This window comes from Oncorhynchus masou, chromosome 19 (genome assembly GCF_036934945.1).
Source record: "Oncorhynchus masou masou isolate Uvic2021 chromosome 19, UVic_Omas_1.1, whole genome shotgun sequence".
Lineage (NCBI taxonomy): Eukaryota > Metazoa > Chordata > Actinopteri > Salmoniformes > Salmonidae > Oncorhynchus > Oncorhynchus masou.
Window position 1 is genome coordinate 34,130,665 of NC_088230.1, and position 25,295 is coordinate 34,155,959.

At 41.2% G+C, this 25,295-nt stretch overlaps 1 protein-coding gene across 1 annotated transcript in view; it reads left to right on the forward strand.

The window, feature by feature from the left end:
* Nucleotides 1–2,606: 2,606 nt before the first annotated feature.
* Nucleotides 2,607–25,295, forward strand: part of LOC135506216 (serine/threonine-protein kinase MRCK beta-like) — a 137,807-nt gene continuing 115,118 nt past the window's right edge. Inside the window, 1 exon segment of the mRNA XM_064925732.1 lies at nucleotides 2,607–3,392. Coding sequence (XP_064781804.1) covers nucleotides 3,218–3,392 — 175 coding nt within the window. The 5' untranslated portion in view covers nucleotides 2,607–3,217.

Here is a 25,295-nt window from a genome sequence, read left to right on the forward strand (position 1 = left end):
AGATATAGTGGGATGGTTATGGGCTGTACCATGTCAGATATAGTGGGATGGTTATGGGCTGTACCATGTCAGATATAGTGGGATGGTTATGGGCTGTACCATGTCAGATATAGTGGGATGGTTATGGGCTGTACCATGTCAGATATAGTGGGATGGTTATGGGCTGTACCATGTCAGATATAGTGGGATGGTTATGGGCTGTACCATGTCAGATATAGTGGGATGGTTATGGGCTGTACCATGTCAGATATAGAGTTGAAATTAACTCAATGTTGAATTTGCATCCCAATATTACATTTTATATAGATCACAGAAGACTGAAATATAACAAAACCGTTTGCCACTGGATATACACTACCGTTCAGACGTTTAGGGTCACTTAGAAATGGCTTTGTTTTTTGAAAGAAAAGCAAAAACAAGGACATTTCTAAGTGACGCCAAACTTTTGAACTGTAGTGTATATTTTTTAAATTGTATAATTTCGATTAATCATCACTTTTTGAAAATTATAATAACATTCCACCCATGAGGCCACTAGAGGGAGATTTAGTCATTTGAGTGCAGGAAAGGGACACTACATAACTGAGGAACCACACCTGTGTGGAAGCCCCTGCATTCAATAGACTTTGTATCCCTCAAATACTGAAGTGTTTCCATTATTTTGGCAGTTACCTGAATATACACACGTACAGTACATGCATACATACATACAGTGCATTCAGAGAGTATTCAGACCCCTTGACTCCTTCCACATTTTGTTACAGCCTTATTCTAAAATGGATGAAATTGTATTTTTCCTTTGTCAATCTACACTAAATTCCCCACAATGACAAAGCAAACGCAAGTTTTTATTCATTTTTCACAAAAAATAGAGAGAATAAAATTGAAATATCACATTTCTATAAGTATTCAGACCCTTTACTCAGTACTTTGTGGAAGCACCTTTGTTAGTGATTACAGCCTCGAGTCTTCTTGGGTATGACGCTACAAGCATGGCACACCTGTATTTGGGGAGTTGCTCCCATTCTTCTCTGCAGATCCACTCAAGCTTTGTCAGGGATGTTCGATCGCGTTCAAGTTAGGGCTTTGGCTCCTCCTCCACCAATACCACCCTAACATGTCCCTCTCCTCCTCCACCACTACCATCCTAACATGTCCTGTCCCTCTCCTCCTCTACCACTACCATCCTAACATGTCCCTCTCCTCCTCTACCACTACCACCCTAACTTGTCCTGTCCCTCTCCTCTACCACTACCATCCTAACATGTCCTGTCCCTCTCCTCCTCTACCACTACCACCCTAACATGTCCCTCTCCTCCTCCACCACTACCATCCTAACATGTCCTGTCCCTCTCCTCCTCTACCACTACCATCCTAACATGTCCCTCTCCTCCTCTACCACTACCATCCTAACATGTCCCTCTCCTCCTCTACCACTACCACCCTAACATGTCCCTCTCCTCCTCTACCACTACCATCCTAACATGTCCTTTCCCTCTCCTCCTCTACCACTACCACCCTAACATGTCCCTCTCCTCTCCAACCACTACCACCCTAACATGTCCCTCTCCTCCTCTACCACTACCATCCTAACATGTCCCTCTCCTCCTCTACCACTACCATCCTAACATGTCCCTCTCCTCCTCTACCACTACCATCCTAACATGTCCCTCTCCTCCTCTACCACTACCACCCTAACATGTCCCTCTCCTCTCCAACCACTACCACCCTAACATGTCCCTCTCCTCCTCTACCACTACCATCCTAACATGTCCCTCTCCTCCTCTACCACTACCATCCTAACATGTCCCTCTCCTCCTCTACCACTACCACCCTAACATGTCCTGTCCCTCTCCTCCTCTACCACTACCATCCTAACATGTCCCTCTCCTCTCCTCCTCTACCACTACCATCCTAACATGTCCCTCTCCTCCTCTACCACTACCATCCTAACATGTCCCTCTCCTCCTCTACCACTACCATCCTAACATGTCCTTTCCCTCTCCTCCTCTACCACTACCATCCTAACATGTCCCTCTCCTCTCCAACCATTACCATCCTAACATGTCCCTCTCCTCTCCAACCATTACCATCCTAACATGTCCCTCTCCTCTCCAACCACTACCATCCTAACATGTCCCTCTCCTCTCCAACCACTACCACCCCATTATGAATCCAACAATCCCTAGTCCTCTTCTTCCTCTCCATCATCCATACCATTATACTCTCCAGTCAACCACACAGCTATAGGATGATGATGATGATGATGATGACTTTATTCAGTATGTGTTTGTCCTGTCATTCAAATACTAAAAATGTTTAGCAATTCCCAAAGCATAAACACTAATGGTAGAAAGATTGTAGTGAAATTGTCTATTTGCACATTAACACATATATATCGTTCATTTTTGGTATGGTATGCCTTTAACACAGATCCTTCAACTTCTTTATCTAATATATGTGCCGGTAAGTGTTGTCCACACATCGATATTATAATAATGATGGTGTTCTGCTGGTGAGCTCAGTGCCAGTTTACTCCCAGTGTCTGTCAATCATCGAATGACGTCACCTATCCATAGCGTTTCCGGTGTGGGTAGGCGGGTACTCCATAGTCCCCGGTCTGGATTCTTTTGCAAGGTAGGGAGAGACAAGGCTGGACACGAATTTTGCCATATTACGCTCAATAGTGAGAGACACCAGCTAGCTACTCGTAGAAGCTAGTAAGAAAAAAGGATTCATCTACGAAAAGACAGCCACTCCCCAATTTTGGTGGACATACCTCTATTTAGCAGTGTTGAAGAACATATATCGGGCATGCGAGCGAGCAGATAATCCGAAGGAGAGAATGGACGACCGGTCAACCTGAGATTCAACTGGGGGAAACCCGACATCCCATTTTCTAGGTAGAAAGTACAGATTTGTCGGGATTAAAGCAAATGGGACGCACTGGGCCTCGAGTCTGAGTGAAGGGAACACAGTGGCGACGCTAAAAACAAAGCATTTTCTATACAACATGTCGGTCTTATTTTTTTAGCTAGCTAACTACTAGTACTCGTCTAGATAGCAAGTTGGAGACTGGGACTTCAGTGCTCCAATATTGGCCAAATAAGTATTTCTCGGTTGCGCTTGAAGGGGGCAGGGTTAGCTCGATTTCTTCTCCCATACTAACTCGGGAGCGATTCTTCGGCGAAGGGAGTGGTAGCTAATTGATAGAAAAATGTCAGCGAAGGTGCGCCTGAAGAAGTTGGAGCAATTGCTAGTGGACGGAACTCCAAATAATGCAAGTTCACTGAGCGTCGAGACCCTTCTGGATATATTGATATGTTTGTACAACGAATGCAGCAACTCTCCTTTAAAACGGGAGAAGCACGTGACAGACTTTCTGGAATGGGGTAAGTTAAATTGATAGATTTGATAACAAGTTATATGACAGTACGAGCGGCCACAACCCGTACAATCTATGTGCAATGATCCATTACTTGTAATCCTAGTTATGCTAGGTATGTACGGTAGACAGATAACTAGCTGACTAGTTCACCCCATTTCTGAAAATGAGATGGCCTAGTAAGGTTAGTCAATGATTTGGAACAATGAAATGACAGCAAACGGCAACATTTCCATGAATCAATTCTAAAGTTATTTTAACATGCTCTCTCTCTCATTTACCAATAAACCTAGTTAGCCTACCTACTTATATTACAAGTAATGATACCTCGTGCATATACTTTGTGAAATATCCAATGCCTTCATTACAATTCCTTGTTCCTGAAACCTCAACACTAAACAGTGGTTTCTGAACAGTTGCCTGGTTAATATTCTCTTACAGAGGTGAATGTACTGTTTATTGGACTGTATCTACAGTGACTCAGTGCTTGGTCTCAGATTACAAACAGTGCAACTCAAAAAGATTGTGTTTGTTAAAGAAACCAGTTGCCCATTTTTATAATTTCTTCTGTCCTATCAGGTATTGTTTACTTTTTTTGTTTGTCAGAGCTGTTATACAAATGTAACCATCTCCAGGTTGAGTCTAAGGACTGGTGTTTAGAATCAGGTGATGGGACTCATAATCTCAGGTTAATACTTTCCAGGTCGAGGTTAATCGAGGACTGTTCCAATTTGAGGCTAAAGTTATTAATTTAACCTACTAGGCTACTTGTTATTTTTCAGAATGAATAACAAGCAACCTTTTCTCAGTGCCAGAATTCTTCATGTTTTATATCAGGACCTAACTTGTGAAACAGTCTTTACTATTATGCCCCATGGCTCACCGAGGCTGCTCACAGTACCACCCCCACCCCCTCCCCACACACACACAATCTGCCCCAATCCAGACACGTAGTCCAACCTGGCCTTTTGGCTGCAGTCCTCCAACACAATGAGAGGATTCTCTTCCCTTGGCATTTCATTGACGTCAGTAATGAGATTACACCCCAGTGTGTCAGCTCCCGAAAAGATGTAGGGCGGCAGGTAGTCTTGCGGTTAAGAGCATTGGTCCAGTAACTGAAAGGTCGCTGGTTTCGAATCCACGAGCTGACGAGGTGAAAATCTCTCGTTATGCCCTTGAGCAAGGCACTTACCCCTAATTGCTCTGAGTAAGAGCGTCTGCAAAATTACTATAATGTAAGACTGTTGCTGTCCTCGGAGCTGTGATCAGCAGGTGCCACAACTCGGTTTTGACTGTCCAAGACCAATCCTCCTCTAGCCTAAGCTACACATTTACCTGCCTAACCTCTGGGCTCTTTTGGTTCAGCCTTGGCCTGTGTGTGAATGGTCCTTTTGGAACTCAACAGTGACAAATGATACCCTAGCATAATGAACAGTCCCCAAAGCCCTACACATGATTTGTGACAGGGAGGTCCATGAGACTGACCTGTGTCTCTGTGGTTTTGGTTTGATCCAACACAACACAGGGTTGTGTTCAGTCCACACAAAATGGGTAAACGTGTTTTCAAATGGGGAGGTAGGCTAGCTTACTAGCCTACTCAAAGTTGTCCTAGAAAAATACTTATTTTAGTTTTCTGTAGCAAATGTTTTGCCCACGTCTTGTCCTACTTAACACAAACCATGAAGATTCTACTGTGTCAAAAGGAGGCTGTCATCTGCCCAACAGGCTAAATACCTTAGTGGAGGTTTGTGGTTTTTCAGTCCTCCCATCCTTTTACACCTCCATGTTAATTTTAAGATAAGTGTATTGGACCTTTGATATCCACCAAGGTTCATATATTTATTACTCTGGCACTGACAAAGCAAAGTTTGATCTCAGCAAATACATTGGTCAAGGGCTTGAGCGTCTGGGAGTCTAGCTAGTTCACTGAAGGGCAGCCGTGTGATCTGCCCCTCATTATCAGTGACAGACATATTGACCGTGTCTCACCCTCTAATATTGACCAGTGCAGCAAGTTCACGCTGTAACCTTCTGGCAGCCTCTACTCCACTCCCCTAATTCCAGTGGCCACATCACATATTTAGCCTAAAAGTCCCCTTGAACAATTGCTGAATAGCAGATGTTGATGAATTGCAGTTTGCTTCACCAACAATTTTCTTTGAAATTCAGGTCTTGTGAATGTTCTGTGTTAAACACATGTACACACTTTACAACCACCTACCTGTGTGTTGTATATCGATAGCGTTATTAAATTGATATGCTTGAAGTGGCCTTCTCCAGTAGTATACCCAGGGAGAGCCCAGATTCCTGTGCACCTGAGCAGCAAGAACTGTAGCTGAGTGAATTAGCTGCCAAGGTCAGTGGGAGAAGGAGACTGCTGTGCAGGTGTTTATTGCCCATTACCACTCGGACAACCGGGCTATTTCAGCCAACTCCATGGAGGATAAGACTGTATAAAAATACGAGTTACTATTTGCAGTCAGTGGTGAGTATCTGCTTAGGATTCTGCTGCGACTAGATTTCCAGCATGCACCCTTGGGAGAGGCGCTAGTTTATCTTTGCCAGTTCCAAACCTGGGCTGGGCGGTAAAGCTTATACCGTATTTTACTATATAAAGCGTATTGATACACGGACCGGTTGATGCATGGTATTTCAATGTTTGGTATGTTAAATGGGATACGCCACTCCGCTGTGTGTAATGTCCATTTCATTTAAATTTTCTTTTTTTATAGTTTACTCCGCTACTTGAGTCATCGCTCTTACTCTCTCTCGCTAAGTCCGGCTTGTTGCTTGACCACGAAACCACTAGCAGTTGTCTTCAGTCTGCATCGTCAATTCACTTTGCTTTTCCTTACACTTTGCTTCCTAATATAAATCCACAAGCGTTCTATAATTACACTATTACTTTGTATCTTACAATCTGAAAATAGCTAGTTTTGTCTTTTTTTCCTAAGCAAGTTGTGGCTAAATTAAATCAGCTAATCAGCTGCCTAGTTAATAAATGTACTGAGTCGTAGCAAACATAGCTCGCTAATACAGCCTGATACCATTGCTGGTGTAGGCCTCAATCATCACGTTGTCTGTGCAAGTAGATTCTAAATCAAAGAGGAATAGGCAAAGCATGAAATATGTTAGCTACAAGAAGTAAAATAATACATTTTAGGAAGAAGACTAAAGGGTCCCCTGGGAAACACTGACCAAAACGTTGGTTTTTACTAGGGCTGGCTGATTATTTTCTCCAACTTATGGGTGGTTATCTATTTATATACACTGAACAAAAATTTAAACGCAATATGCAACAATTGAAGCGTTTTTACTGAGTTGCAGTTCATGTCAGGAAATCAGTCAATTGAAATACATTATGGATTTGTTGATTACAGATACCTTAAAAAATGTATGGGCGTGGATCAGAAAACCAGTCCGTATCTGGTGTGATCACCATTTATCTCATGCAGTGTGATCTCTTTTACAGTTGACCAGGCTGTTGATATTGTTCTGTGGAATGTTGTCTCACACCCCTTCAATGGCTGTGCAAAGTTGCTGGATATTGGCTGTAACTGGAACATGCTGTCGCACGCGTCTAACCAGAGCATCCCAAACATGCTCATTGAATGACATGTCTGAGTATGTAGGCCATGGAAGAATTGGGACATTTCCAGCTTCCAGGAATAATGTACAGATCCTTGTGACATGGGGCCATGCATTATCATGCTAAAATATGAGGTGATGGTGGTGGGTGAATGGCACGACAATGGGCCTTGTCACAGTATCTCTGTGCATTCAAACTGACATCGATAAAATACAATTGTTATTGTTGTCCGCTGGAGGCGGCTTATGGTAGACAAATGAACGTTACATTATCTGGCAACAGCTCTGGTGGACATTCCAGCAGTCAGCATACCAATTGCATGCTCCCTCAACTTGAGACATCTGTGGCTTTGTGTTGGGACAAACTGCATATTTTAGTGTCCTTTTATTGTCCCCAGCACAAGGTGCACCTGTGTAATAATCATATTGTTTAATCAGCTTCTTGATATGCAACACAGGTCAATTGAATTGGGGTGTCTTGGCAAAGGAGAAATGCTCGCTAACAGATGTAAATAAATTTGTGCACAACATTTTTGAGAAAATTAAGCTTTTGTGCGTATGGAACATTTCTGGGATCTTTTATTTCGTCTCATGAAACATGGGACCAACACTACATGTTTGAGGTTTTTGTTCAGTGTATCACCTCCCTAATTTTTATAAATACATGTTTTCTCTAAGTCTTGTTGTTCAATAATTTAAAGGTAAATTACATTTCAAACAGTTAGCAATAATCTAATGAATTCGGGGTTTGTGAAATTATACCTAGGCTAAATATAAGTCTTCCACCATCACACGACCCACTAATAATTGTATTATTTTATCAAAATAGTTTAACCTGCATTTTTTTGCTATCATCAGTGATATCTGGCTTTCAAGGCAGTCTATTAAAATTCACTTTTTGTTACAAATTTAACCAAATTTCACTAATAATGACTCACTTTTTGTAGGAGGCGTTATAGAAAATTAACACAGCAAGGTCTCAAAAACAATCTCTTAAGCACGACCCCACATGCTAGTGAGTAGCGAGCTAATCTTTATATTTAAAGTCTAACAAACTTTTAACTATTTGCTAACTAACAAGGTAGAGCAGTTGAATTGTACACACCCTTCTGTCCGTCTCAAATGGTTTGAACAGCATGCTAGGCCTGTCCACCTTGTTCAGATGTTGAAATCAAGTGACCTACCTTATTTCTGAATGAGAATGAGTTGCCCATTCCTTATATAGTTTTTTTTTTTAAAGCTCATTGCACATTTGTACAACAGACTAGACAGCTAGTGTAACAGTCTTTGGCTAAAAAGCTGCTAGCGCTATGTGGTATTGCAATGCTGAGCTCGTCAAACTGAGCATACATTTTCCAGAATCAATGCTTCTGCTCTTCCTGCAATTTGAGGAGTTGAGGAACAAAAAGGGGAAAGTTAGTTCACCAGAGTCAAATTAACTCGTGGATACCATTTTTATGTCTTGTGTTCAGTATGAAGGAAGTTAGAGGTAGTTTTACTAGCCAATGCTAAGTAACATTAACGCAGTGACTGGAAGTGTATCGGTATCTGGTAGTATGCTTACGCGGTAGTGTGGAAATAATCTCAAATGAGTGTTCCGAAAATTGATAAATCCTGATTTTTCTTTTTGGTTTAAATTTGATTTAAAAAGTATAACATAATCAGAATGTAGAAAGACCCATTGAAATCACCTAGAATGTGCGTTGCCCACCCCTAGGATCACTCACTACTCATAAAGCAAATCTAGAACTTGTATTATTCAGAAACTCAAAATACCGTCAAAAATATTGTGAAATGCTATTGGCCTTATCGCCCAGGCGTTGAAAGGATGGAGACTCCCTTTTACCACTGCGTCTCCTCTTGTGCATCCTCACTCTCACACAAAATAAGCATCACCTTTTTTATCTGGTGTTCAAATTGATTTTTTTTATTTAAACAAGGGTTGTTTTTAATTTGGGCAGAGGCTAACATAATAGTCGGTGATTGCCTTCTGAAAATCATGATTGCACTACACATCCTGAGTTTCTCATTCTTAGTCCCCCTTCTGTGGAACAGCTGCTCCCTATAGCCCTTTACATTCTGTAAGTGTTACTACAGGTTACATTGCATCAACATCTATACATCCATACAACATAATAACATAACAATAATATTAACTAATACCATAATAATATAATATAAACATAATAAAATAACAATAATATTAACTAATACCATAATAACATAATATAATATAAACATAATAACATAACAATAATATTAACTAATACCATAATAATATAATATAAACATAATAACATAACAATAATATTAACTAATACCATAATATAATATAAACATAATAACATAACAATAATATTAACTAATACCATAATATAATATAAACATAATAACATAACAATAATATTAACTAATACCATAATAATATAAACATAATAACATAACAATAATATTAACTAATACCATAATAATATAATATAAACATAATAACATAACAATAATATTAACTAATACCATATCATAATAACACAATAATAATATGCCTCATGTTAGACTGCCATTAACTGTACTTGCCTCACCCACTTTCAGAAAACCTTCACTTTTATAAGCCTCAATTCAATTAAGATATTGTGTAACACGTGCTGTTTTCCCCTTTTTAATGATACGTTAAATATTGTGACCACACTCGTTGTGGATGCCCTGGGGTGGGGTAGTATTGTTAAGTGTGGTGTCTTGCTTACCTTTCAGAATGCTCCACTGTGCAGGCATGCCAAGCCAAACGTTAACAGGCCCCGCCCTCTTACTGCAGCAAATGAATGCAGCTCAGAGCCAGGACAGGCTCATCATTCCTATCAGTCAGTCACTCTGGAACAACTCTCATCATAGGACCCATGATCATTATTACATTTGAGGTGCCTATCCATAATGATCCATTTCACACAATGACTTACAACACTGACATATTTAAGATTTGAGGCCCAATCTCAGGGAAATGAAGGTGCTCTTTTCCGTGTCTACTTCTTCATAATGGTTGAGTTCAGGAGGTCTATTCTTCATAAGGAATCTGCAGAAAGGGAGGCGGCGACTCCTATTACTGAGGATATGTCTGGTATGTCCTCTGTTCTCCGTGTTTTAGTTTTTGCTGCCTGACAACTCCCATTTCCCCGACTGGCTCGGTGTGTTTATTGCATGAGGCATCTTCTCTCCCAGGGCCACCCTGACTCAAAACATACCTCACAACAGGGCTGTTGCATCACAGGCGTACACCCCACTCTTCACGGGCAGACTGAACAGAGACAGGACGTGGCTTGTCAGGATTCTGGAATGCCTCTCAGAATGGAGGATATTCAAGCGCTAACTCCCATTGATGCAGCTTAACAAGAGGAGTGATGTTATTGGAACAAAGGCAGTGTTTGGAAAGGGATTCCTCTGTCTTTCATTCTTGCTTTACTGCCCTGTGCTTTTGCTTACTAATGAGATATTTGGCAAGTTTGAAATGGAATCTTACTTGTTGAGCTAAGGTCTGTTTAAAAAAAAAAGTTAATGTCACAGGGGAGCAGGAGTCTCCTGGCTTGCAGCCATGACATGACCATAGAGAATTCCATTCATTCCTGCTAATATCCTCCCCCAACACCAGACGTGTGGGCTTTCTCCCCTCCTCTGCTCCCAGGCGCTAGGCCGCAGGCATGACACAGATTAGGCCTAGCCGTTTGGCTCCCAAGCATTTCCCTCAAAGCCTTCCTCGCATGCATGAGGCCTCCACAGTGGAAAATGGCTCAGTGTGGTATTAACATCCCCACGCACCTGGATGGGTAATGTAGTTCTGTTTTGATTGTGGCCCCGTTGCCAAGCGATGCGGGTGGGATGATGGGACCTTGCACAAGATCACCACGTGCCACACACATTTGGATCCGTCACACCCGGTGCCCCAACCGCATTGGCCTCTCAGCTGTTCAACGGGCCCTGTGTGTGTGACGACTGTGTAGCAGTGAGGAATAGTTGATGAACAGGGTTTTGGCATTCTTTTGGAATTTCACAGTGATAGTTTATTGATTACAGGGAGGCATATCATTTTCACTTTACGCTGAAATTATAACAGAGCAGGTCAAATGAAAACTAAAATAAATAGAAGTTAATTAGACAAAGTAAATAATATGTACAGTCATGTGCGCAGGGTATGAGTCCGTTTGGGAATGTCCATAGGAGGAAGGAAGTGAAGTAATTTAAAAATAAATACTATATAAATATTTATTCTATAATTAACTGTCCAATGTGGTGTGGACACAGTTTTTCCACATATCTGTTGTAATATCAGGGCCCACTGTGTATATTCTGACTCTCCAGGGGAGAGACCTTCACATGTATAGTCAATACCCTCTCATTTCTGAATTGAAACACAATGGTCACATGGTGGCAGCTTAAATACTTAGCTTTAAACTTAGCTGTGCCCCATGACTTTTACAGATTTGCTGTTGCACCCTTACATATTTCGACTGAAATGTATTGAAAATGTAGGCTGTAGTGCTGAACGATTTAACTGAAATTGTTGGTTATTAATAAAGATAATCTAAAAGGGAAACGCTTACAAAATTCTATCAACACATCGCCTGCAGTACTTCAAAAACTCTCGACCATTGTCACTCGTCCTTCCACGATGGCTACAAGACCCTGCCCTCCCTTCGGCAAATCAGATCACAACTCTGTTCCCTTCCTATAGGCAGAAACTCGGGTACTTCCCGTTTAAGGTTTACTCAACGCTGGTCTGACCAATTGGAATCCATGCCTCAAGACTGTTTTTATCACACGTGCTGGGGACGTGTTCCGTGTTGCTGTTGAGTTATTCCCTCCATAAAGCAATCAAACAGGCAAAACGTCAGTACGGAGACAAAGTGGAGTGGCAATTCAACGGCTCAGACATGAGACGTATGTGTCAGGGACTCCAGACAATCATGTATTATAAAGGGAAAATCAACCACGTCGCGGACACTGTCTCGCTCCCGGACAAGCTAAACACCTTCTTTGTCCGCTTTGAGAATAACATGGTGCTGGTGACACAGGCCACCCCTGAGGTCTGTGAGCTCTCGTTCTCCGTGGCCGACGTAAGACATTTTAAGCGTGTTTAAATAAAGCCTAGTTAAATAAAGATACTGGTATTGTCCCGGCCCTATTGTCAACCTTAAGTGCTGCAGCCGCTCCTCGTGAGGTCACCCCCCCACCCCCCCATCTCGGATGACAACCCATCCAAAGGCCACGGTGTCTGCAGCTGGTAGGACAAGCCCATAGATGGTCCAGGTCATAGGGAACCTTGTCACCTCAGTTTCCTGAAACTGGACAAGCCGGGGTGATGTGGAACTCTGTGGTCTCATCTGAGGTTTCCCACAATCCCACAGGAAAGGGGTGATGTGGAACTCTGTGGTCTCATCTGAGGTTTCCCACAAGCCCACAGGAAAGGGGTGATGTGGAACTCTGTGGTCTCATCTGAGGTTTCCCACAAGCCCACAGGAAAGGGAAGTGTGAATGCTACTCTTGTGAAATGGAAGCTGTGGGAACTGTGCTAGCTAGTGAAAGTCTGTGATTAAGAAGTCTGTTGCAGGCAGTTTCACTTCTGCGTAAGGTGTTGTGTGAATGGTATCCTTTCTTAAATTTTTTTTTTTTTAAATAGCCTAGTATCTTTCAGCAATGTTGCTTTATTGCCTTAATTGAAAACACTCTATTACTTAACTTGCAACTTGAGAGAAATAAGAGTGAATCAGTCGTGATATAACTACCAGTTTATCCATGTACAGTTGAAGTCGGAGGTTTACATACACTTGTTTTTCAACCACTTCACAAATGTCTTGTTAAAAAACTATAGTTTTGGCAAGTCGGTTAGGACATCTACTTTGTGCATGACAGAAGAAATGTATCCAACAATTGTTTACAGACAGATTATTTCACTTATAATTCAGTGGGTAAGAAGTATACATGCACTAAGTTGACAGCTTGGAAAATTCCCGAAAATGATGTCATGGCTTTAGAAGCTTCTGATAGGCTAATTGACATAATTTGAGTCAATTGGAGGTGTACCTGTGGCTGTATTTCAAGGCCTACCTTCAAACTCATTGCCTCTTTGCTTGACATCATGGAAAAATCAAAAGAAATCAGCCAAGACCTCAGAAAACAAATTGTAGACCTCCACAAATCTGGTTCATCCTTGGGAGCAATTACTAAATGCCTGAAGGTACCACGTTCATCCGTACAAACAATTGTAAGCAAGTATAACCACCATGGGTCCACGCAGCCGTCATACCGCTCAGGAAGGAGACGTGTTCTGTCTCCTAGAGATGAACGTACTTTGGTGCGAAAAGTGCAAATCAATCCCAGAACAATAGCAAAGGACCTTTTGTGAAGATGCTGGAGGAAATGGGTACAAAAGTATCTATATCCACAGTAAAACGTGTCCTATATCGATATAACCTGGAAGGCCGCTCAGAAAGCAAGAAGCCACTGCTCCAAAACTTCACAAAATAGATGACATCATGAGGTAGGAAAATTGTGGATATATTGAAGCCCTGACCTCAATCCCATAGAAAATGTATGGGCAGAATTGAAAAAGCGTTTGCGAGCAAGGAGGCCTATAAACCTCAGTTACAACCAGCTCTGTCAGGAGGAATAGCCAAATTCACCCAATGTATTGTGGGAAGCTTGTGGGGGGCCACCAAAACCGTCCACCCAAGTTAAACAATTTAAAGGCAACGCTACCAAATACTAATTGAGTGTATGTAAACTTCTGACCCACTGGGAATGTGATGAAAGAAATAAAAGCTGAAATAAATTATTCTCTCTTCTATTATTCTGATATTGGACATTCTTAAAATAAAATGGTGATCCTAACTGACCTAATGACAGGGAATTTTTACTAGGATTTAATGTCAGGAATTGTGAAAAACTGAGTTTTAATGTATTTGGCTAAGGTGTATGTAAACTTCCGACTTCAACTATCTATGACTACCACAGTTTTAGAATGTTGCTTTATTGCCCTAATTGAAACACTCACTGTTAACTTGAGAGAATTCAGTGAATCAGTCATGTGATATGAACATGTTAAATTTCATACAGGCTCACAACACATATGTATCTATGACTACCACAACAATGGCTGAGTAAAGCTGCCATTAACCTGCTGTCCTTGTCTTTTGTTATATAGCAAGAGTATGCGAGTAACACCAATACAAATCTGAACACAATCTATCAGGGCCTTATAATTATAAGCTTCCAAGCATCATGTGACTATTCATGCAGGCAAATTTGTGGAGACCATGCCCATAGATGGTCCAGGTCATAGGGAACCTTGTCACCTCAGTTTCCTGTTTGTTCAGGGCTGTTCACTTCTGTTCCTCCCTATGTTCCCCTCTCATTCATCTGCACTGATCTGTAAATGCAATTTGGTGGATGCCAGCTGGGAATTAGATTTATTTATTTATTTTTTCTATCAGTGAAGAAGAGGAAACCACATAAGAAACAATTGGCGTCTTAAAGGCAGCAATGGAGGAAGTGGGTTAATGGGGGTTTATAGGCCTGCTGGGTAAGAGGCCTGTCCAGGAAGGGCTGTGGCCATTTGTCATCCTTTGCCAAGGTGTCAAGACGGAGCAAAGCCTGAAGGACGGTACCAAGTTGAACCCACAAACCTACAATCACCTTCCAAGACAACATTTCAGGGGTGGGTCAGTTCTGTCGGGGACTTGATGAAATATAAATTCAAAATGTTGTAAAGAAAGAGAACAGACCAGGTTTTCATGGTCTCTCAACGTTCTGAAGCTCACCTTGCAACATAGCAGCTTTCCCTCACAGGACCCTGAGGCAAATCCCACGGAGTCTTGGAGGTCCCTGCTGCGTGTCCTCATTCATCACATCGGCTTTATCTTCCGTGACACACTACCTGTGTCCTGATCCCTGGGCCTGGATGCTCCCCGGTAGGTTACACCGAGATGCCCGGTGCTACGGTCTCAGTGGCTTAGCCGAGCGCACAGCGAGCAGTAGGCCAAGTATGGAGCCGCTTGTAAATGGCTGGTGTGGTGGGGGCAGGGGGGGGATGTGTGGCAGCTGGTGCTGGATAATAGATTAACCCTGGGAGGAGTCCTGATGGTTTAACCTCCTGCTACCAGCCACCTCCTCCCAACCCACCCTCTGCTTAAAAATCCAATGCAGCCGTTTAAAAAAAATCTAATAATTCAAATTTCAATTAGAAAATAATAATTTCTGATTAACAATTAAATACCTTCCTGTGATTGTTTTCAATTAAAATAATCATAAAGAAACAGTGGCTTATTATCAATGGCATATTTCTCAAGTAAGTATTTTGCTAGGACTGTCGGAGTGGTCCGAGTGGGGAGTAACACTGAACTATCTGTTATTGGCAGAGAGTTTTGGAACCATAGAGATCCTGTTCAATTTGTATTCAAATTCCTAATTATATGTTTGGAACTCTCTTTCTTATTGGTCTAACTAATTTACTGCATGGTGATGTCACCATGGAAGGCCAAAACTCCATCCCACCAAAACAGGCAGATATTTCAGGGGGTCTTTTCAAACAGCTCTTAAACTAAAATGGCATAGTATTATTCCAAACTTATAGTGTGGAAACATAAATATTTTTGACTGCACTGGGCCTTTAAACACAGATTAGGCCCTGCTCCTGACATGGCCGTCTCAATTAGACAACCTCACCAATGTTTGTTAGCCATGTTGTGCCTGCCAGAATCATTGGCTGGTAGGGGAAGGAGATGGTTAACTGGGGTTGAATAATTTTGATGGCATGGCTGGTGAAGTGAGTGGCAATGCATCCAGCCAGGCTTGTGTGAGTCATCAGGGTCAGTACTCCAATATGACAAGTGCAGTCTTTGAGTGACTGCTCCCTCATAGAGTTGAAGGAGTTTTCTCGTGACCTGATGCTGCTGGAGGAACAGCTGGGGTTTTCAATGGCGTTGGGGAATTTATATAAGGAATCTCCCAATATATATACATTTAAATGTGTGAATATTTTATGTAGCATATTTGGAAAAATTCCTGCATTTCCATGTAAAAAGAACCGATGAGCACCTATGTGTAGTTTACAGGAGCATGCAAAATGAAAGCCAAGATTGTAAAAATATATTTTTATTAAAAGGTTACTCACCAAAGTAACAACTGTGTGGTCAAAAACTTTAACTTAGTTTTAGTCAAATCAAATTTGATGTGTCACATACTCATGGTTACCAGATACACTCGTTAATGCGAGTGTAGCGAAATGCTTGTGCTTCAAGTTCCGACAGTGCAGTAATATCTAACAAGTAATCTAATAATTCCCCAACAACTACCTAATACACACAAATCTAATGGGGTGAATGAGAATATGTACATAAGTATGTGGATGAGCCGTCTGGTTACCTATAACTACAAACATAGTTATGTTTTAGCATGTTTACATATTAACTTAATCCCGGATATATTTGGAGCTACCCACAATGCCCTATTGCTACCTAGCTAGTTCCATCTGGCTAAAGTTAGCTATTAGCTATGCAAGTATTTAATTACATTTCAAAGCAAGTGTTGGCACTGGTGAGCATCCAGGTAGAAGAAACCATCTAAATTAATGCAAAAAACTGCAACTCTTCTCCTGTGCTTTTGGCAGTTTTAGTAGTTTTCTGTAATTTGTAGCTCGTGCAGTAATACCCACAGTGCAGTAATACCCACAAGGATGGGCTTACGACTAATTTGTGGCCCAAAAATGAGAAGCAAGTTTTGAAGTCGGAATGGTTTTCCCGGTTGACGCAAGCAGATTGGAGTATGGGAACTGTGCACACTTCTACCCTATGCGGTGCGCATTTAACCTCGGAGTACTTCGATAGCTTAGTATTACCAGTGGAAGTGAGGATTTGGAATGAGACTGACTGAATCCAGGTGCTGTGCCAAGCTTCCTACCGACATACCGGTACATCATGAATGTAAGCAGTGATGGCAATAAACCAGGTGAATTCAATGTGAATTTGCCTCACAATCGCTATTGGATTTGCTAGCTGATTCTCCCTCCTGAAAGGCTGTAATTGAATCTTCTTTGACTTTGGTAGCTTACTCAGCCGTCAGCGACTTCGCTATTTTGACCATGGTGCTTGGCTGGCGAGGGTAGTTAGCTGGCTATGGTAGCTAGCAGGCTAAAATAACTACATTTAGCTGGTTGGCTTGCTGGCTAAGAGAACTGCATATACCAGTAATTGTTTTTGATGATTGGTTAATGGCGTTATGTATTTCTAATACTTTGGTTTACTGTAGCCCTTTCCTGCAGTCAAATGAATAGTGGCCTCATGGATGGAATGTTATTCATATTTTTCATAATTTTATAATTAATAAACATTATTTCTATGTCAAATTATTTTGTGTGATTTCAGTCTTCTGTGATGGATATAAAAGTGTAATATTGGGATGCAAACCCAATGTAATACATTTCAACTTTATATCTGACATGGTACAGGTGTTTTCTTGTTTTGGAGCCCATAACCATGTGTGTGAGGTGTATACTTAAATTTCAAAGTAGATTTAAGACTAACAAGAAACACTCTGTGTGGCCCTGACTTAGCCCACTGCAGTAAAAGGCTGTTAATGTTGATGTAAGCTATGTGTTGTGTTGACTGGCTGACTCATGCAGTGCTAGTAGGGCTAATGTTAGCAGGCTAGTTGGCTAGCAACCTTGCAAACTGATTTGTAACAATACATTCGTGAAGTATTTACTTGTAAGTTGGCTGAAAATGTCATTGAAACCAGTTGTCGTGAGTGCAAATTATTTGATTTTAATTTGAAGTTGTACTTTTTTGAAGTTATTTCTGTTGAGGTTTACATTACAGGGAATCTGCTGCCTCGCCGGGTCCTCCGTATTACATCACACATTCTTCGGAATTCTGATAAGTTTTATGTAATAACTCGATAGATAGAAATGTGAGGTAACTTTGCAATCCATATGTTACGTTTATGCTTCTATCTTTTTTAAGGTGTATATTTTTCAACCATTTTCAATCCCTAAATATTAGGAATAAGCAAAGTCTTTGATTTCTGTTCAAACAGATAGATGTTTGCGAAGACCCCTTTTCTAAGTGAGAAGTGATTGGCACAAGGTGTAATGCAAACAGCAGAGATTTCTTACTCGAGTCTAAGGGAAAGGAAAATGATCATTTTTGGGACATTATAAAAGCCTTAATCTTAGTTGCCTTCAACTGCCCCACTGCCCGAGATGGAAACCAATCTGCATCTGGCTGTGAACCTGGGCGTGATATCAACATCTGCTCATGCATACTTTGTAAGTATCAGACACTTACATGGCGACACCACATCACTTCCTGTTCAGACTCCCTCCCCTGGCCTCGCAGTTTCAGCTATGGAACCCCTTCCCATGTCACTCATCCCCAAGCATTTCTCAGCATGCTCTACAGGACCTCGGAGACCCTGCCAATCACTGCGGACATGGCGAGAATTCAGATGGAGTCTCCATGCGATTCCATTACTGAAAAATAATCGGTTTAAAAATCGCTTGTCAGGGGTAGTATTCCATATGCCTTCACGGAAGAGCTTAGTCTTGCAGTTTCTGTTGGGTTTTGTCTGGAGAGCCAAGTTCCAGGAATCAAGGGAAAGCCTATCATGCTAGAGCAGCACAGTGTATCAAAATGTAGACCAAGTCACCCTAGATAATGGCGCCTGCCAAGCAAACTGATAAATAAAAGATGAATGTTTTTGACTGTTTCACAAGGAAGAAGCAGCCACTGGAGCTGGGTTGCCATTTGCATGGTTTTAGTGTCTGGGGTATTCACTGTGTTTAGGCTACAAGTCAGAACAGGGAACGGGATCTGAAAGGATTTAAAGCTCTGACTTAACTGCAAAGTGGCAAATAAAATGTAAAGTATGAATGCTACTTATGGTAAGTAGTCAGGAACCCATCAACCATGCTGTTGAATTAGTGTATTTTGCATTAGCAGTGGCATCCATTTAATGTTGGCACAGCTTGCAGAGCAGAGACATAATAGATAGTGAAACAAGTATGGGGGCTGAGGAAATGCACTGCTGCAGTTCATCTGAATGAATGAACAGTTTTTATTTTTATGTCTCAGTGCCTGGAACTGAGCTCAGACTGTCCTTCTTGGTCTTTAATGCATTCCTCTCCCTCCTCCTACCCCTCAAGCCTCCGACAAACTGCCAATGTTAACAACGCTGACCTAACTTGGCCCTCAGGAGTGGTCCAAATGCACAACAGGGTCAACAACATTGTCCCTGCCCCAAGCCAAACGATGGTGTCCCTTGGTCTCCATGACTGACCCTATGTCGACAGATGAACAGTGTGTGCAGTGTTAACACGGTACCAGCGTGCCTTTCCCCCCTGACGAGTTCAGGACAATAGGGGCCTTATCGTCCACTCTCTATCACAGATATTCAGTTATTAATGCATTTTTATTCAAATCCTACCATGGTTGAACCAGGGGTGTAATTTGAATGGCAGTTGAAAACACTGCGCACCATTCTCTCTCCTGTGGTCTCCTGCTCAATGTCTGTCTGTTATAATGTCTGCCCTGAGCCTCTGGGGAAACGGCAGTTTTGGAGACATATATTTATATCTAGTGATTCAGGGTGAAGTGTTGTTGGATCACATCCACCCAGTCCCAGACTTGATGTGAGCTGAGAGCGGGTGCCACTGGTGGCTGTTTTGTACGTTGAGTAAAACACAGGAAGTCGTTTGCCATTCGATGAAAGGTTTATTCAGTTTAATTCTGATAAGTATTTACATAAAGAGCCATTCATTCAAACTGAGGCAAGTGTTAAGACTAAAATTGTACCATGAACAAGGGTTAAAGATATCGTGAAGACTTAACTGAAGATTATCCACTAACTAGAGACTTTAGGTATAACAAAGTCCTAGAAATAGCTCAATGATGGCCGATTCTATTTCGGGACATGAGTCTGTCCTCAAAATGACATCACTGACCCAGGCTTTATTGTGTGAAAATGCTTAGTCTGAGAACCCATGCTTTGGTAATGATGATGAATGGGGCTGGACAGTCTGGCCCAAACTGCGTGGGAGCAGGGAGAGAGACTTGCTGCTGTAGATTATTGAGTTCACTTTGGGTAGTGCTGCACATCCGTCAGGGTCGGACTCTGAATAGGGCTGCCAGTCCCAGTCTATACCCTGTGGACTGTCCTCACGTCTGTGCTCCGTCACCAGTAGCCTATGTCATTATTCCGGTGTCATACAGCACTGGCTGACTTTTGTCATTATTCCCTCTATCTAGGTCAGTGGTTTCCAAACTTTTTATAGTACCGTACCCCTTCAAACATTCATCCTCCAGCACCAGGGTCGGCGCACTCTCAAATGTTTTTTGCCATCATTGTAAGCCTGCCACACACACAATATACAATACATTTATTAAACATAAGAATGACTGAGTTTTTTTGTCTCAACCCGGCTGATGGGAAGTGACGAAGGCCTCTTAAAGGACCAGGGCACCATTTAATAATATAATAATACATTTAAAAAAAATGATGCTCTTACATAAAACACTTTTTTGTTCATCAAAATTTGTGAATCACTCACCACAGGTTAATGAGAAGGTTGTGCTTGAAAGGATGCGCATAACTCTGCAATGTTGGGTTGTATTGGAGAGAGTCTGTCTTAAATCATTTTCCACACAGTCTGTGCCTGTATTTAGTTGTAATGCTAGTGAGGGCCGAGAATCCACTCTCACATAGGTACGTGGTTGCTTTTGATAGATTTTTTTTTGGATCTCTTTTAGTCCCCATTTGGATTAATCTTCCAAGAGTCCTTAAACATTCAAATACAATTTTTAAATAGAAACACATTTTCACATATAACACACTATTACAAAACATACATAATATACTAACACAATGACCCAATAAATACTCAATCTAAAAAATATTGATACTTCATCTACTATAGTCCCACAACATTTCTATGTATTATATTTAAATGGTTTTAAAATGTTTACATTTATATATTGAAAGGTTTCTCGTTTGCTCAGTTAATTTATTCCATTTCTTCATTGCTCTAAATCGAAATGTTTATTTTGCCCATTTCTCTTTTCTGTCTGTCCACCATCTATGCGTTATACAATCTATTCCTAGTATTTACGGAATGTCTGTCTCTTACCAACTGAATACTGTTGGGAATAGAACTTGGCCGTTTTAAATTATGTATATAATGAAATAAAATAAGCATGTTTTTTTCAATTATCTTATCGATTGATGACCAACCAAGAACACTGCGCATGACTGCAACAGAAGAACCATATCTCCACCATAAAACAATCCTTGCTGCTTTGTTCTGTGCCTTCTGCAGCCTCCTAACTTCACTTGATGATGCATTTCCCCAGACCACAGAACAGTAGTTCACCTGACTCTCAATTAATGCTTGTGTTGTTTGCTCAATAATTTTTCCTGGTAAATATTTAGCTATCCTTCTGATTATGCATGCTGTTTAAAAAAAATAAAATATATATATTTTTTTTTACATAGATTCATTATTTAAGACTACCATAAATAAGCAGTTGTCTAGCTGCACTCTCAACAGTTTGGTTTCTGCCACTTCTTCAATTTGTACTCCTCCCATACTTAATTGTACCCCATGCTGGTTTGGCCTTTTCCTCGTTGAACAGACCAACATAACTTTGGTTTTCTTGGTGTTTAAAACAAGTTTGTTTTGGCAAACCCACTCCCTGATATTCTCCAAATCTCCTTGTAAAGCTTGCTGTACCTGTTGAACCGATTGTCTTGCTGCATAAATTGTAGTATCATCTGCAAATATAGTAGCTTGAGTTTCAGCTAAGGCATAGGGACGATTGTTGGTATATGTTAAATAAAGAAGTGGCCCAAGGCAGCTGCCCTGCGGTATTCCACAGTTTAACACACGAGGGGAAGAAAATGAACCATTGATATAGGTGGCCTGTTTCCTGTCAGTTAGATATGACTGTACCCAATTCAATGCTACCTCCTTAAAACCATAATGCATTAATTTTGTCAAAATGATTTCATGATTCACTAAATCAAATGCTGCACTGAAATCTAAAAATAGTACACCCACAAACTCATGTCCACCAATGCAGTGGTAGTGGAATGGTTTTTGCAATAAGCATGCTGATTGGCTGTAATCAGATCATTATTTTCAAAAGGGGAACAGTGTCTTAACAGCACAATTTTCCAAGGCAGGATACTCTGAGTGCAGCCCAATCCAGAAATCTGCCAGTGGCTTCTGATTTTAAATTCAATTTTCACAGAACCGCTTGTTGCAATTTCGATGAGGCTCTTGTTCAGATATCGGTAAGTGGACTGGAGGCAGGGCATGAAAGGGATAACGAATCCAGTTGTTTGTGTCGTCCGTTTCGGGAAAGTACCTGCATAATTGCGCACCCAGCTCACTTAGGTGTTTCACTATATCACATTTCATATTTGTTCGTAAGCTTGTTCATTTGCACACAGAATCATGCAATGATGGAAAGACCTGTGTGTTGTCCTTGTTAATGCAGACAGAAAAGAGCTCCAACTTTTTAATCATATCCTCAATTTTGTTCTGCACATTGAATATAGTTGCAGAGAGTCCCTGTAATCCTGTCAGACAGGTGAAAATTATGATCAGTAAAGAACTTTTAAGCTCAATTCAAAAAAAGGTGTCAATACTTTGCCCCTTGATAACCAGCGCACTTCTCTATGTTGTAAAAGTGATACATGGTCGCTGCCAAAATCATTTCATAGTGCAGAAAATACGAGAGTTCAGGGGCCTTGCTTTTATCATAGTTAACCATCTTCACTGTAGTGTCCAACATGCCTTTCATGCTGTCAGGCATGCCTTTGGCAGCAAGAACCTCTCGGTAGATGCTGCAGTGTACCCAAGTGTCGTCGGGAGCAACTGCTTTGCGCGCGCGTTACCACTCCACTATGTCTCCCTGTCATGGCTTTTGCACCATCAGTACAGATACCAACACATCTTGACCACCAAAGTCCATTTGATGTCACAAAGCTCTCCAGTACTTTCAAAATATCCTTAATTGACCCCGCATAAACATAACGGACATATACCAGGAGCTGTGCCAGGCCCGACACGTTTGTTGACTCATCCAGCTGTAACGCATAGAATTCACTGGCTTGTTTGCGAAGCAGTAATTATTTCAAAACATCTCCTGCCATGTCACTGATCTGCCGTGAAAGTGTTGTTTAATGAAGATATTGTCTGTATAGTTTTTTTGGGCCTTTTCCCCCAGCATTGTCCCTGCCATATCTGCGGCAGCAGTCCTCAGCAGGAAAAGTCCTCCATAATAGTAGGGGCTTGCCTGTCCAAGCCACTCGGTAGCTCACCATATAAGATGCTTCTAGACCCTTCTTATTAATGGTATCTGTTGCTTTTATATCTTATTACTCGAAAGTTGTCTTAACTTATTGCGTCGAGCAATCCCGTTTCCGGGAGCGTAATCATAGCCTCAAGCTCATTACCATAACGCAACGTTAACTATTCATGAAAATCGCAAATGTAATGAAAGAAATATATTCACTCACAAGCTTAGTCTTTTGTTAACAACACTGTCATCTAAGATTTTCAAAATATGCTTTTCAACCATAGCTACACAAGCATTTGTGTAAGAGTATTGATAGCTAGCATAGCATTAAGCCTAGCATTCAGCAGGCAACATTTTCACAAAATAATTTACCTTTGAAGAACTTCGGATGTTTTCAATGAGGAGACTCTCAGTTAGATAGCAAATGTTCATTTTTTCCCAAAAGATTATTTGTGTAGGAGAAGTCGCTCCGTTTTGTTCATCACGTTTGGCTAAGAAAACCCCCCGAAAATTCAGTCATTACAACGCCAAACTTTTTTCCAAATTAACTCCATAATATCGACAGAAACATGGCAAACGTTGTTTAGAATCAATCCTCAAGGTGTTTTTCACATATCTATTCGATGACAAATCATTCGTGGCAGTTGTTTCTCCTCTGAAGCAAATGGAAAAATGCACTCAGCTGTAGATTGCGCAATAAATTCGACGAAGGACACCAAGCGGACACCTGGTAAATGTAGTCTCTTATGGTCAATCTTCCAATTATATGCCTACAAATACGGCACAATGCTGCAGACACCTTGGGAAACGACAAAGTGTAGGCTCATTCCTGGCGCATTCACAGCCATATAAGGAGACATTGGAACACAGCGCCTTCAAAATCTGGGCCATTTCCTGTTTGAAATTTCATCTTGGTTTCGCCTGTAGCATCAGTTCTGTGGCACTCACAGATAATATCTTTGACGTTTTGGAAACGTCAGTTTTCTTTCCAAAGCTGTCAATTATATGCATAGTCGAGCATCTTTTCATGACAAAATATCTAGTTTAAAACGGGAACGTTTTTTATCCAAAAATTAAAAGAGCGCCCCCTATATCGAAGAAGTTAATTCTGGCTCAAACTCCTGTGGCTTGTTTTTCAAATGGGCATGTTTTGTTTCTAAATGTCTGCTCAAGACTGAAGGTTTCATTGAGTTGTGTGTGAGTACTTTTGCACGTATAACACAGTGGCTGAGGAAAGGCACCCAATATAAGTGAACCCCAAATCAATGTTGTTCTCATCATATTTTCGCCCTTTCGTGGTCCAACATCCCTGTCTGTTGTTCGGTGCTTAAGGGGCAGTAGCTCTTCGGCTGCATCAGATTCACAACTGTCAGTGTTCATGCTAGTTTGGCTGACAACAAATGTAGAATTACTGATGCTTGCATTGGATGTGCTCGTGTAAGCAGAACAGCTTGTCATCGACAGGTGCAGGTGTACTACTGCTGGTAGTAGCAGTACTACCAGTAGAGCTTGTATGTGTCTCTATGGATACGGGCCTTACTACTTTTTTTAAACCATTTTGAATTTTCGTGCAAACGGATTGAGCAGCAGCTACGTTTGGCTACATACGGACCGCTAGTGGATGTTAATAATTTGACTAGGCTACCTGTATTTGACATGTGTTATTTCGCTGTACACTTGATGGTTTTATTTTGGCAGTGAAACGAGGAAACTCATGGGGGAAAAAACCTCACCTAAATGTATAGCTTCGTGGAAAATATAAATGGACTGTTTGAAAATGTGAAGAAAAAAAAAAAATATATATATATTTTAGATTTTTATTTGGCTTACCCCCGACGGCAATGCCCCAGTTTGGGAATACCTGGTCTAGACTATATTATTGTGAGACATCAGCGATTTATTACCTCCGCCCACTCTATCCTGTCCTATTAAGAAAACATATACAATTTGGGCTAATGGTTCATATAGCAAAAACAATACATGTC